Source organism: Euprymna scolopes, chromosome 24 (assembly GCF_053919585.1).
Source record: "Euprymna scolopes isolate OS-2025 chromosome 24, ASM5391958v1, whole genome shotgun sequence".
NCBI lineage: Eukaryota > Metazoa > Mollusca > Cephalopoda > Sepiida > Sepiolidae > Euprymna > Euprymna scolopes.
The window spans coordinates 39,607,382-39,622,697 of record NC_136505.1 but is presented as its reverse complement, the minus strand read 5'-3'; the positions used below and the strand labels follow the sequence as shown (position 1 = coordinate 39,622,697).

General features: G+C 27.1%; 1 protein-coding gene across 4 annotated transcripts in view; it reads left to right on the top strand.

The window, feature by feature from the left end:
* LOC145246667 (golgin-45-like) overlaps positions 1-14,205 on the top strand; it is a 101,685-nt gene extending 87,480 nt beyond the window's left edge. For 2 of the 4 annotated variants that reach the window (XM_080108378.1, XM_080108380.1), the window contains one exon: positions 12,850-14,205. In XM_080108378.1, the coding sequence (XP_079964504.1) occupies positions 12,850-13,023 (174 nt within the window). In that variant the 3' untranslated portion in view covers positions 13,024-14,205. The remainder of the gene's footprint in view (positions 1-12,849) is intronic. The other 2 variants (XM_080108379.1, XM_080108377.1) reach the window with 1 other exon arrangement.
* Positions 14,206-15,316: the final 1,111 nt, after the last annotated feature.

Genomic DNA, 15,316 nt, shown 5'->3' with positions numbered 1-15,316 from the left:
ATTTTTAGTTTAAATATTTTTTATTTTTATTATATATTTAGTTTCATTAAATATTATTTTTATTTGTATTTTTGTCATATTATTTTTATTTTGATTATATCTTATTCAAACATTTTATAAAATTATGTATTATTCAAATATTTTATAAAAGTATATATTATTCAAATATTTTATAAAAGTATATATTATTCAAATATTTTATAAAAGTATATATTATTCAAATATTTTATAAAAGTATATATTATTACAATATTTTATAAAAGTATATATTATTCAAATATTTTATAAAATTATATATTATTCAAATATTCTATAAAATTATGTATTATTCAAATATTTTATAAAATTATGTACCCATAAAAATCTTTTTAGTTATATAGATACACATAACTTTATATGGATATCGATATTAAATTAAGAAAAATGTAGAACCTGTTTTCGAAAGAAAATAAAATCGAATTTAAAATTCTAATTTGAATTCTTTGAACTACGATTCTCATCTTGTCTTAGTTTCATTAAGTATTATTTTTATTATATATTATTGTTTTTATTATATATTATTTTGTTTTTTATTATACATTATTTTTATTTTCATTAAATATTTTTATTTTCATGAAATATTATTTTTATTTTCATTAAATATATTTATAAAGTGTATGTATGTATATATATATATATATATATATATATATATATATATATATATATAAAGAATACTTATATAATTATAATTATCATGCCCCCTTAAGAATACTTAAGAATGGGCACTGTCTGGGAAGTATAAATTAAGTCAGTCAACTAGCTTTTATGCAACGTTCACAACTTCTGTCGTTTGGACACTCTGGATTATCTAATGTCTATGCCCGAATCGTGTGTTTATTAGTTCTTAATTCCCTTCATTCTTGTTACAATTGTTTAGTGACTCTGAGGTAAAGGCTTAGCAAATGGAGTTAAAGGTGGATTCATGGTTCGGTTTGAATTTTCTGACCGACAGAAATTTTCAATGATAATTGTGCAAGTATGAAACACTAGTGCCTGTAGGTATAAAAGAATGATTATTTAATTAAAATATATATTCGTATTGCTACTAACAAAATTATGTTAATGCTGCATATTTAGTCACATACTCTTCGTATGTTTACCTTAAGAAACACCATTTTGGACAACTTAGATGTTTCATGTAACCGACACACTCGTTCTCCTTGGACACTCCTGTGTCAATTACATGATCCATGTTATTTTATGCATAAATTTTCAGTATTTACGTCAACAGTGTCCAATACAGAGGTAAAGCTAGGTAGTAAGTTATGAAAATATATATATATGGCAATTAATCTACACAGAATATTCCGCGTTTCATTCTTGTGAGAATTTGCCAGGCATAAGTCTGACGAATTCTCATGATAATGAAATGCGGAATCTCACGAGAATGAAACGCAGAATATTCTGTGTAACTTAATTACCATATATATTTTCATAACTTACTATATATACATATATTAAATAAAAAAATTGAAAAATTGATATTAAAATAAAATATATAGAAATAGGGACAGAAAGCTATAATTAAATAAAAAAAAAAATACAATCATTATAGATAATGTGTGCGGTTCTGGTTTTTCCTTAAAAAGATGAACAGAAAACAATATGGCTGACGAGAGCCTAACTTTATTTACCATTAACTGGTCCTCCTTATGTTAGGCTTGAAACCGACGGTACCAATGTTTTTCTGATCTTGTGTACAGTTTTAAATAAATAAATATTAAGCTTTTATATTGAACAGTTTTTCTTTGTAATCGAGCACTTTGTTGGAATTCTTTCCCATAAAACAGTAAACAAACATATATATATATATATATATATATATATATATTTTTTTTTTTAAATTAGCCTTGCCTCGACATTCGAGTTTTAAATGTCTTCCATCCATTTTTTTACGCACATTTTATCTTTCTTTTGATAATATTATTGGAATTCATTCCCTTTTCCTTGTACCTATTTGTTAATTATTCCACGGATTTCTGCCTTTTGGATTACTTTGGATCATCTTCCAATTACACGATTCCCTTGGATTTTACTTGTACGAATGGAAATTTAACTTTCTTGGATTCTGCATCTTTGGATTTTACCGTCATTGTATATTTTACCCTTCACCAGACTATCCATTCACATGAAATCCCCTCTGATGAGAAGGAAAGTATTTCTTCGAAACTCTGCGGATTAAGAACCATCCACTTAGTGTTTCCTTTTTAAAATTAAATATATTTTTCTCTTTTTCAAAGTTTTTTTTAACATGTTTTATTAACTACTTGTTCTTATATATATGAATAACCACAATGAAAATAAGTTTAAACCTGTAAATAATATCTCTAAAATTATCGTTATTTGCTCGATATTTAGGGCTTTCTTGGGGACTTTGTACCGGTTTGTTTCCTGTTTCTTTGTGTTTGTTTTTAATCTGTGTCTCTTTTGGCATTTGTCACACTGCGACAAATGCACACAAACTTCAATAAAATGGTTATCCAAATATGGCAATGTCACTTTTCTATAAGATCTATTGCCACCGATCGCATACACAAGCAATCTCTATTGTATTTCGCAGTCGACGACAAATTTGATTTCTCAATATAAGATTTATGAATTTAATAAGTCTGGATAGTTTCGGTGCAACACTTGTGATTTCTAAAGGTATTGCAACTGTTTGCAGCTTTCGTACCTTCCCCCACGTAACAACAAATAAAAGAAAGCTTTGTATATTTAAAAACAAAAAAAAGAAAAAACAAACAAAAAATAAAACAAAAAAAAGAACACATGCTGTTTGTGCTACAACAGCTTGTCCTTTAGACTTTACTTTCAATTTACATTTTTCACTATCGTCTCTCCCTCTCTCATATATATATATATATATATATATATATATATATATATATATATATATATATATATATATATATATATATATATATATACTTTTTGCTTTTATTGTATTTGTTCTTTCAAACGTTTTTAAAACTCCTTCATCTTCTTCTGCTGTCGGTACTCTGGCTGATCTTTAAATTCAGCCTCCCCGTGTTTGTCTGTTTTATTCCTTTTCATTATTATTATTATTATTTTATAGTAAACATTAAGTACCTTAATGGCCTCTTGGCACAGGTGTCATTCAGGTGTTGCAGTTTTCCTTTTAATTGCTGTTATCAATTCAGGCTAATTTTATTTGCTCATGAAACGCAACGAACACTTCATAGTTCGTGCCTTTTGAATTTATAATTTCAATTATCCTGTTTGGGAATTTAATCATCTTTTAATTCTAACAATCTTTCTAATATATATTAGAATAAGTTAAAAAAAAAAAAAAAGCATAAAGTATAAAGTTACATAAGAACTTTATTACATTATCAAGTCAATAAAGTTAACGGAAATGGGGAGAAACCTCTTTAGGCCGTGACATTTCATTTGTATAATGCCGGCTTTTTTTTTTCTCCTCTTCTGACGAGAAGCATTTAGCTTCGAAATGCCATGGCCTAAATAGGTTTCTCCTTTATTCCTCCTTTCTGTAACCTTTATTGACTTGATAATGTAATAAAGTTCCTATGTAATTTTACTCTTTATATTTTTAACTTATTGTTTGCTCCTCTTGACTGGGTAGAGCTTTTTTTATTTAGATAGGTTTTCTTTATCATTCAAAATTTATTTTTCAGATTAATTTTATTACTAATATATAATATATATATATATATATATATATATATATAAAGCTGAACGTCTGTGTGTGTGTCTGGTCATGAATAGGCTCCTATATGGTTGACTATTATAGAAAACTGACCACATATAATGATAGAAGATGTATCGAGACACAGGAATGGGTATGTTTGATCTGGCATAATGATGATTCATTAAAATTGTGGGGTCTGCGTACGCGCCTGGTCCACAAAGTATGGAAATAAAAAAGTTAAAAATTAAAAAAAAAATGTTTACAAGTGTTTTTGATATAGATGTACATAATACTTTGATAAGTATGTTTTAACTTAAATAGGGATGTTATAATAAAATTGTGGGGTCTGCGTTCGCGCCTGGTCTCCATAGAATGGAAATAGGCACAAACTTTAATAAAAACTTTTCATATCTATCTGTGTAAGTATACTTTGATAATTATGTTTCAGTTTGAAGAAATATGATATAATAAAATTATGGGGTGTTCGTTCGCGCCTGACCTCCATAGAATGGAAATATGTCAAAGTTTAACAAGGTTTTTTAATATAGATCCACAGAATATTGTGATAAGTGTTTCAATGTGAACAGGTATGGTATAATAAATTATGGGGTTTATATTATTTTTACTTTCATCATATTTTGCTTTGGTTTTGATACCCCCAAATTCGAAGCTATCTCTTTACAACCCTTTCTTTTCATAACCTATCATACTTTTATAAATCAGAGTCCATTTTCTGTAGGCTGTTTTTGAACCCAGTCAACGACGGGTACTTTTGCTAGTATGTATATATTGTGACAAAATACTCCCTTTTCGATGTCTCAGACAAAGCCCGAATGAAGAGGGAGGAGAATCTCGTGAAACCAATATCCAGGCTGATTGTACTTGGAATCTATAGCCGATAAAGTTTATAGCTATTAATTCATTTTGTTATTATTATTCTTTAATTCTGGTGATTAAAATTATCTTCCTTCGGATTTAAGTACGTCTCCATTCAGGTACAGCAGGGTGAAGTTTAAATTCGAATCCAACAGCAAAAATTTAGTATATACATAAATATATAACCTCCCCATCTTTTTTTTTTTGGGATATATGAAACACGTACAACTTCGAAAGAGATCTTGCAACAGTTCAAAATTCAAATAATAAAGAAAATGATAATACAGAAAAAGTCCAAATATAACTGTTTGTGCGTCTTGCACGGATTTATATTTTTTTTTCATAGCCGCACTTGAAAATAAATACGTTGACAAAAATTATCGATATTCTTAGGAACAAAATGAGTGTGACGCGTATTCAAGTTTTACTAACCGTAACTGGTGGAGTCACTTGTCATCCTCTTATATATATATATTTTTTTTTTTATATCCAACGGTTTACAACCTGAAGTTTGGAGTGCGGCCAGCCATCAATATACGCTGTTATCTCCCTCCCCCAAATTCTGCAACTAATTTTATTTTATCGTTGATTCTCGACCATGGCTAAGAAGTGAAACTTGATCTGATTGGCCGGATCTCGACCAATTATGTTACTGCTCCTATCCTCGTCACCGTCATCATCATCACTATTAATACAGTGTTCACTGATATTATATTGGTTCGCGACATCCCCACCCTTCAAAAAAATAAGTCACATCTTTTTTTCTTTGTATTTAGCAGCGTGACAAAGTATCTGCTACAATATTTTCTGTTCCTCGGATATGTCGTACATCGAGATTAAATTCTTGTAATATTAGGGACCATCTCAGCAATCTTCTATTTTTTTCTTTCATCCTGCTTAGGAATACGATCGGATTATGATCGACGAACAATGTTATAGGATTTCTCCCTGCTGTTAGATATATCTCAAAATATTCCAACGCCGATATTACCCCAAGTAGTTCCTTTTCCACCACAGCATATGATTTCTGATATTTATTTAATTTCTTAGAGAAGTATCCCACTAGTCTCAATATTCCGTCTTCATCTTTTTGGGATAATACTGCCCCCACTCCAGTGTCGCTAGCGTCTGTATGTAGGGTAAATGCCTTGTTGAAATCTGGCGCGAGTAATACTGGTTCCTTGCCTAACATTTCCTTTATTTTTTTAAATGCTTGCTGACATTCATTTGTCCAGCTGAATTTAGTACCCTTTCTTAACAGATTCGTTAACGGACTTGCTACGCTCGAAAAGCTTGGGCAAAATTTTCTGTAGCAACCAGCCATGTCCAGAAATCGTCGGACAGCTTTTACATTCGTAGGCTTAGGGTATTCGGTTATCGTTTTTACATTTATTTCAATTGGGCTTACACTTTCGTATCCCACAGTGTTAACTTTTTTTTCGCAGGTTTTGTTCAATGGTGTCGTTTTGGCGCACTTTGTCCGTCTTGTTGTCACCATTTTTCTGTCTTCTCGCCTCCTTGCTCGCAAGTCGTATGCGCACGCGGTTCGCGCATTTCGTTCTGGGTTCTTTTTGTCAATCTCTTCTAATTCAATTTTTGCTTCATTTCCCAGCAATAAATCAATATTTCTCACAGGAAGTGTTTCAATTATTCCTACATTAATAATTTTCACTACGTTTCCAATTTCTATCCTAATTTCCATGACGGGGATCCTTCTAATCGTTCCTCCTATTCCTTTAACAAACACGTGATCTATGATTTTGTTCAAAGGTGCCTTCTCCTTCTTTATATGTGAAATGGTGGCGCCTGTATCTCTTAACACATTTATTGGGGTTTTCAATCCTTGGCTATTTATGACCATCCCTCTTCTTATAAACGGCTGGTAGTTTCCTTCATCTGAATTAAAAAATACAGTTCCTTGTGGTTTCATGGACGTCCATTTATATTTTTCGGGCTGCCTTGTCCATGTACATCGACTAGCAATATGCCCTACTTTTTGGCACTTGTAACAACTGATTGAACTTGGCGCGGGTGAGGAACTCACATTCGGACTCCGGATCTCGTTAAATTTGTTTGGGCTGATTTTACTTTTAATTCTCTTCCGAGATATTATGTATTTATTGGCAATGGTGGCTAATTCCCCGCTTGATTCGATTTTTCTTTCACTCAAATTTAGCCTCATATCTTCCGGTAGCCAGTTCAAAATGTCTTCCACCAGTATTAATTGCTTGATTTTTTTCGCATCATTGTCAACTCCTTTTGATTCACACAATTTGTTTAATAGTCTCTCCTTTTCCTTAATAAATTCTCGGTATGACTGACCCTCAGATTTCCTTAGCATTCAAAATTTTTGCCTGTACGCCTCCGGCACAACTCATACCCTTGTAGGATTGTCTTCTTCACTGTTTCGTAGTCCGCGCCCTCCTCCGGCGACAAGGTTGTGAATGCCTTTTGTGCTCGTCCTGTTAATGCGGACTGCAATAATATTGCCCATTTTTCACACGGCCACTCCAGGTTTTTTGCCGTACTTTCAAAATGAGTGAAATACTCATCAATATTTTTTTCCTCGAATTTAGGCACTAATCTCACTTGTTTTGTGAGGTCGAATTTCTGTTCCTTCTCTCTATTTTCTTTATAAATCCTTAATTCTTTCATTCTGACCTCGTGTTCTAATTTTGCCTTCTCAAGCTCGAGTTTCGCTTGTATTCTATATCTTTCTAATTCAATTTGTTCTTTTGATAATTTAATTACTTCTTCTGGTAGTTTTTCTAATGCTGATTCTTCTAACAATTCTTCATCTACCCTGTGTTCTGCTATGATTCGTATCATCTTATTCTTTCGTATTGTATTATTTATTCCGAGCTCTAGTCTGTCAGCAATTGCTATTAGTTCAGTTTTTCTTAATTTTTCTAATTTCGCCGATGATGGTTCTGCAAAGAATTGATTCATCCCTTCCATTTTTGGTGGTGTTGTCGTAATCGCGAATTGTATAAGTCGTAACCTCCTGGTACTATGCTTAGCTTGTTCTCGCCGTAATTTGGCTTTGCCTTTTTTTTTTTTTTTTTTTTTTTTTTAAAGTATATTTTAAACCAGATTCAAAATAATAAACATCCCGGACGAGCCCCCATGTGACAAAATACTCCATTTTCGATGGCTCAGACAAAGCCTGAATGAAGAGGGAGGAGAATCTCGCGAAACCAATATCAGACGTTCATTCTTTAGATTTGACCATCACCCGATCCAGGCTGATTGTCCTTGGAATCTATAGCCGATAAGGTTTATAGCTATTAATTCATTTTGTTATTATTATTCTTTAATTCTGGTGATTAAAATTATCTTCCTTCGGATTTAAGTACGTCTCCATTCAGGTACAGCAGGGTGAAGTTTAAATTCGAATCCAACAGCAAAAATTTAGTATATACATAAATATATAACCTCCCCATCTTTTTTTTTTTTTGGATATATGAAACACGTACAACTTCGAAAGAGATCTTGCAACAGTTCAAAATTCAAATAATACAGAAAAAGTCCAAATATAACTGTTTGTGCGTCTTGCACGGATTTATATTTTTTTTTATAGCCGCACTTGAAAATAAATACATTGACGAAAATTATCGATATTCTTAGGAACAAAATGGGTGTGACGCGTATTCAAGTTTTACTAACCGTAACTGGTGGAGTCACTTGCTCTTATATATTTCCTTTTTTTTTTTTTTTTTTTTTTTTTTTTTTTTTTTTATATCCAACGGTTTACAACCTGAAGTTTGGAGTGCGGCCAGCCGTCAATATACGCTGTTATCTCCCTCCCCCAAATTCTGCAACTAATTTTATTTTATCGTCGATTCTCGACCATTGCTAAGAAGTGAAACTTGATCTGATTGGCCGGATCTCGACCAATTATGTTACTGTTCACTATCCTTGTCACCGTCATCATCATCACTATTAATACAGTGTTCACTGATATTATATTGGTTCGCGACAATATATACTCAACATTTTTTATCTACATACACTTTTGGAGGGAATTGGGTAAAATTATACTATTACAGGGGATGGGATAGCAAGACCTTGAGCATGACTTTGTTGTAATCAGCTGGAAAGCAGCTAACTATAATATGGTCAAATATTTACGCAGTCGGACAATTCTAGAAGAGAAGCTTTGTTCATGGAATTTGCATTTAGATTTGAGAGTAAGGGAGCTTGTTGGTAGTGATTGTAGCTTGATGAGTGTTTTTTGTGAAAGTTTGACATCAGGGACCATTGAATGACGCTCAGATGAGCATTTGCTGTGAAAATAACAAGAAAGCAGAGATAGGCTTGAAAAGTCTCTTCTGCGGAAAAGAAGTTGCAAGGAGGAGAAAGTGGCATCATCCAGTAGATTTCGAAGCCTGTTTAGAACTCAGTCAAGGACGGATAGCGTACTCCATGCAGTTCGTTTTCATACGTCGGAACAGAATATTCAAATATTTTATAAAATTATGTATTATTCAAATATTTTATAAAATTATGTATTATTCAAATATTTTATAAAATTATGTGTTATTCAAATATTTTATAAAATAATGTATTCAAATATTTTATAAAATAATGTATTATTCAAATATTTTATAAAATAATGTATTATTCAAATATTTTATAAAATAATTTGTTATTCAAATATTTTATAAAATTATGTGTTATTCAAATATTTTATAAAATTATGTGTTATTCAAATATTTTATAAAATTATGTGTTATTCAAATATTTTATAAAATTATGTGTTATTCAAATATTTTATAAAATAATGTGTTATTCAAATATTTTATAAAATTATATATTATTCAAATATTTTATAAAATTATATATTATTCAAATATTTTATAAAATTGTGTTATTCAAATATTTTATAAAATTGTGTTATTCAAATATTTTATAAAATTGTGTTATTCAAATATTTTATAAAATTGTGTTATTCAAATATTTTATAAAATTGTGTTATTCAAATATTTTATAAAATTATGTGTTATTCAAATATTTTATAAAATTGTGTTATTCAAATATTTTATAAAATTGTGTTATTCAAATATTTTATAAAATTGTGTTATTCAAATATTTTATAAAATTATATATTATTCAAATATTTTATAAAATTATGTACCCGTAAAAATCTTTTTAGTTATATTGATACACATAACTTTATATGGATATAGATATTAAATTAAGAAAAATGTAGAACCTTCTTTCGAAAGAAAATCAAATCAAATTTAAAATTCTAATTTGAATTCTTTGAACTACGACTTGTCTTTTAGTTTCATTAAATATTATTTTTATTACATATTATTATTTTTACTTTTATTATATATTTTTACTTTTATTATATATTATTATTTTTATTATATATTATTTTTAGTTTTTATTAAATATTATTTTTATTTTCATTAAATATTATTTTTATTTTCATTAAATATTAATTTTATTTTCATTAAATATTAATTTTATTTTCATTAAATATTAATTTTATTTTCATTTAATATTAATTTTATTTTCATTAAATATTAATTTTATTTTCATTAGATATTTTATTTTCATTAAATATTAATTTTATTTTCATTAAATATTAATTTTATTTTCATTAAATATTAATTTTATTTTCATTAAATATTAATTTTATTTTCATTAAATATTAATTTTATTTTCATTAGATATTTTATTTTCATTAAATATTATTTTTATTTTCATTAAATATTAATTTTATTTTCATTAAATATTAATTTTATTTTCATTAAATATTAATTTTATTTTCATTAAATATTAATTTTATTTTCATTAGATATTTTATTTTCATTAAATATTAATTTTATTTTCATAATGTTTTTATTTTCATTAAATATTATTTTTAGTTTTTATTAAATATTTTTATTTTCATTAAATATTTTCATTATATATTATTTTTATTTTCATTATATATTTTTTATTTTCATTATATATTTTTTATTTTCATTGTATTATTCAAATATTTTATAAAATTATATATTATTCAAATATTTTATAAAATTATATATTATTCAAATATTTTATAAAATTATGTATCCATAAAAATCTTTTTAGTTATATAGATACACATAACTAAATATGGATATAGATATTAAATTAAGAAAAATGTAGAACCTGTTTTCGAAAGAAAATAAAATCGAATTTAAAATTCTAATTTGAATTCTTTGAACTACGACTCTCATCTTGTAGTGTCATTAAATATTATTTTTATTATATATTATTTTTATTATATATTATTTTGTTTTTTATTATATATTATTATTTTCATTAAATATTTTTATTTTCATTAAATATTATTTTTCTTTTTATGAAATATTATTTTTCTTTTTATGAAATATTATTTTTCTTTTTATGAAATATTATTTTTCTTTTTATGAAATATTATTTTTCTTTTTATGAAATGTTATTTTTCTTTTTATGAAATGTTATCTTTCTTTTCATTAAATGTTATCTTTATTTTCATTATATATTATTTTATTTTCATTATATTTTATTATTTTCATTAAATATTATTTTATGTATTTTTATTTTTAGTTTCATTAAATATTATTTTTAGTTTCATTAAATATTATTTTTAGTTTTATTAAATATTATTTTTAGTTTTATTAAATATTATTTTTAGTTTTATTAAATATTATTTTTAGTTTCATTAAATATTATTTTTATTTTCATTAAATATTATGTTTTTTGTTATATATTGTTTTTATTTTGATTATATATTGTTTTTATTTTGATTATATATTGTTTTTATTTTGATTATATATTGTTTTTATTTTGATTATATATTGTTTTTATTTTGATTATATATTGTTTTTATTTTGATTATATATTGTTTTTATTTTGATTATATATTATTTTTATTTTCATTATATATTATTTTATTTTCATTATATATTTTGTTTTCATTATATATTTTGTTTTCATTATATATTTTGTTTTCATTATATATTTTGTTTTCATTATATATTTTGTTTTCATTATATATTTTGTTTTCATTATATATTTTGTTTTCATTATATATTTTGTTTTCATTATATATTTTTGTTTTCATTATATATTTTTGTTTTCATTATATTTTTATTTTCATTATATTTTTATTTTCATTATATTTTTATTTTCATTATATTTTTATTTTCATTATATTTTTATTTTCATTATATTTTTATTTTCATTATATTTTTATTTTCATGATATATTTTAGTTTAATTATATATTTTAGTTTCATTAAATATCATTTTATTTTCATTACATATTATTTTCATTAAATATTATTTTTATTATATATTATTATTTTTGTTTTCATCATATTTTATTTTCATTATATATTATTTTATTTTCATTATATATTATTTTTTTTCATTATATATTATTTTTATTATATATTATTTTTGTTTTCATCATATATTATTTTATTTTCATTATATATTATTATTATTTTTACTTTTTTGAATCCTTTGAGATGAGGCTTCATAATTTCTGTATTGATTTTTTATTTTTGCAGACTGTTATCCATATCTTCATAGTTGTTGTTGTTGTTTCACTACATTTTGGCCAATTATTCCTCGTTTTCTTCATGTGGTTAACTACAACGGGATAGGAATGCTAAGTCTTGTAATTGTATCCCCAGAAATTACTGTCTTCCATAGTTGTTGTTGTCACATCAAGTTTTGGCCAACTAATCCTCTAGCCTGCTTTGGGTAGGATTTAAACCGCTATCTTTAGACAATAATCACTGGAACCGTAGCGATTCAACACCTTTATTCACTCTTAGAAGCTCGTGAAGCAGTGGATAGAGGCTTTGAGTCTCTACGGTTTTATTTTTACATGGTTCTACTTTTGAAACCTTGGTCTTTGAGGGCATCTGGCAGAACAAGAGACTGATAACACGTCAAGCAGTAGAATCCCTCTTTCACTGTGTAGGCCCCTAGATGCTGAAAGGCTTTTTACTGTAATAGTTTACACTGGTAGACTTTTGAATTTTCTCCTTGTTTTATGCTTCCCTGACAGTGCTGACATGCAGAAGTTTAAATGCAATATGGACAGACATCTAGCTTCTCAACTCCCCACATAGTCTCCTGTTGATATGGTCCTAAATAGTTGCCTCTTACCTTACATATAAGTGGCACTGTACCTTGTTTAGAATAAAGAAGAAGAAAAATTTGATATTGAATCACAATGTTAATCATTTTCATTTATATTTTTTGTTTTCTTTCTTCTCTCTTTTGTAGGTGCTCCTTAAAAAGGTGGCCCCTCTTGAAAAAACAACTGTACTGAGGATGCAGTCGATAAAACTATTGCCTCCAGATTCTCTGTGGATGGACCGCTATCATCACACGATCCAATACGAGAATCTGACTCTCAACTGCTGTTCAAAATGCAAAGGCGACATCCAAGTTGTTTAGAAAGATACGGATTTTTATCTGTCCGTGATGTCATCAGGTGATGGGAATGATTTTACGTTTTAATAATCATGTCGATATTTGTTATTATCAACACATGAATGCTTATATCATCATTTAATAAAAAATATATCCTCCTCAACAACTCTATATTTTTAATCAGAATAATATATATAAATCGAATTTCTTCAATCATACCGACTTAGTCACGTTCACCTTCACCCCAGGTAATATTTCCAACTATATTTCTACAATTAAATGCAAAACCTCAACGGCAATTCAACACTTGTTCTTACAAGACGTGATCTTTAATTCTTGTTTATATTGATGATCGTTTAAATCAACATTAGGTGAAAACATTATGGATCTGCGTGTCACGGTAAAATTAGTAAAAATTCTAAAAATTACGAAAAAATAATCCAGTAGATGATATGCCAGAAGTATTTGTTATTTAAAAAAAAAAAAAAATCAGCCACAGTTACATTCCCAGATATCGTGTTTAAAAATGGTGGGCCCTTAATTTAAGTCAAGGGTTATCTCCCTTGTTTGACATACTGAATTGGTCGCATAACTCTTCCACATTAAAACAAACAAAACTTGATAATTCAATAAATTCTACTTGTAATTATTTTTCTATTGGATCGTTTTTCGTAATTTATACTAATTTTGTTATGGTGGAATTAGTATAAATTCCAAAAATTGCAAAATATGATCTAGTAGAAGTGCTAGTTGTATTTTTAACAAAAAATCAGCCACATTTACATTCCGAAATGCATTGGTTTAAAAATGGTGCCCCTTAATTTGTCAATTTAAATCAACGGTTATCTCCCTTGATTTCTCATATTGACAATGAAACTTAATGAAAATTTAATAAATTCTATTTTTACTTGTAATTATTTTTCTACTGGATCGTTTTTCGTAATTTTTGGAATTTATACTAATTTTATCATGACATGTAGGTATGTAATGATGTTTTCAACTGAAATGCGTTTGTTTAAAAGATCACCAATGTAAACGTACCCCTGGTCTTTTTCCACCCTAACTTCTATAATTTGTGACAAAGTAAATATCTTCCGCTTCAGGGACCTGAAGTAATTAATCTTCTTTGATAAACTTTGCTTTTCTGAGTGTTTGTTTGATTGCGATATTTTTATGCATAATAAAACCACTTCCAGACATGATAAATATTTATGTGATTTAATTAAGAATTTTGATTCTAGAGTATATACAAATAAACATATTTTCATTTTTTTGCAGCTTGTACTCTATTCAATAGTGATAAATTTTGTCTGTTGGTGTAGAATGTTACATCTGTCCTCGTCATGTCGGCAAAGTTAGTGAGATTTAATTTGCAACTAAAGAGACATGTGCCTACTTCCACAGTAGACTTAATGAGTTTAAAATAAATGATTTGGTGGTGTTTAGCAATCTTGCATATTTACTGATCCAAATGACTTCTGATTTTGAAACTTGTTGAAAGTAAACTGTAGGTCAACACATAAGAATATCCAGAAAATGATATTTTTTTTTAATAAATATATTCATAGAATAATTCTTGGTTGTTTTAATTATTGTAGCGAAATTCGAAAATTGAAATATTGAATCTAAAGTGAAATCAATGGTATCCATTGAATTGTCATGTCACAGTAATGAAAATATCCCAAAATTACAAAAAAAAAAAACTATAAGGTAGCAGATTAATTATTAAAGAAAATAGTTTTCGAAGAAATTAGCAATATTAGCTTAAATAATAACGGAAAAGCGCATATATTAGCAGGGGAGGTAATTAATTTTTTAAAACTGGCGAAAATTTAGGTCAATTCAAACTATGATTTATTTCCCTTGTGTTTATGTCACACATGAGAAAACAAATAATTATTTTCGTTGAATCATGGAAATACATGTTTTATGTAATATTCCGGAAATATTTTTAACTAATTCTAACATGACAATTAGATAACATTGTTTATTGTTGAAATTGTAAAAACATTAAATAGTTATTGTTTTTTCAATGAAATTTCATTTTATCGGCTGTTGAATTTTGCTGCAATAACAAAAAAAAGAGCCAGATTTATTTACTGAAATAATTAATATTGGAAGTACAATATTTTTTAAATATAATGAATGAAAATAAATAAATCCAAGAGAAAATGTTTACTTTTTAAAAATCTGTATTTTACACGTATAATAAAATAAACATAATAAAAAAGAAAATGTGTATTTGTCTAAATGTAAACTACATAATAAATACAAATCGTAATAGATTAAGTAAAGGAGCATAATATATAGTGGGTCT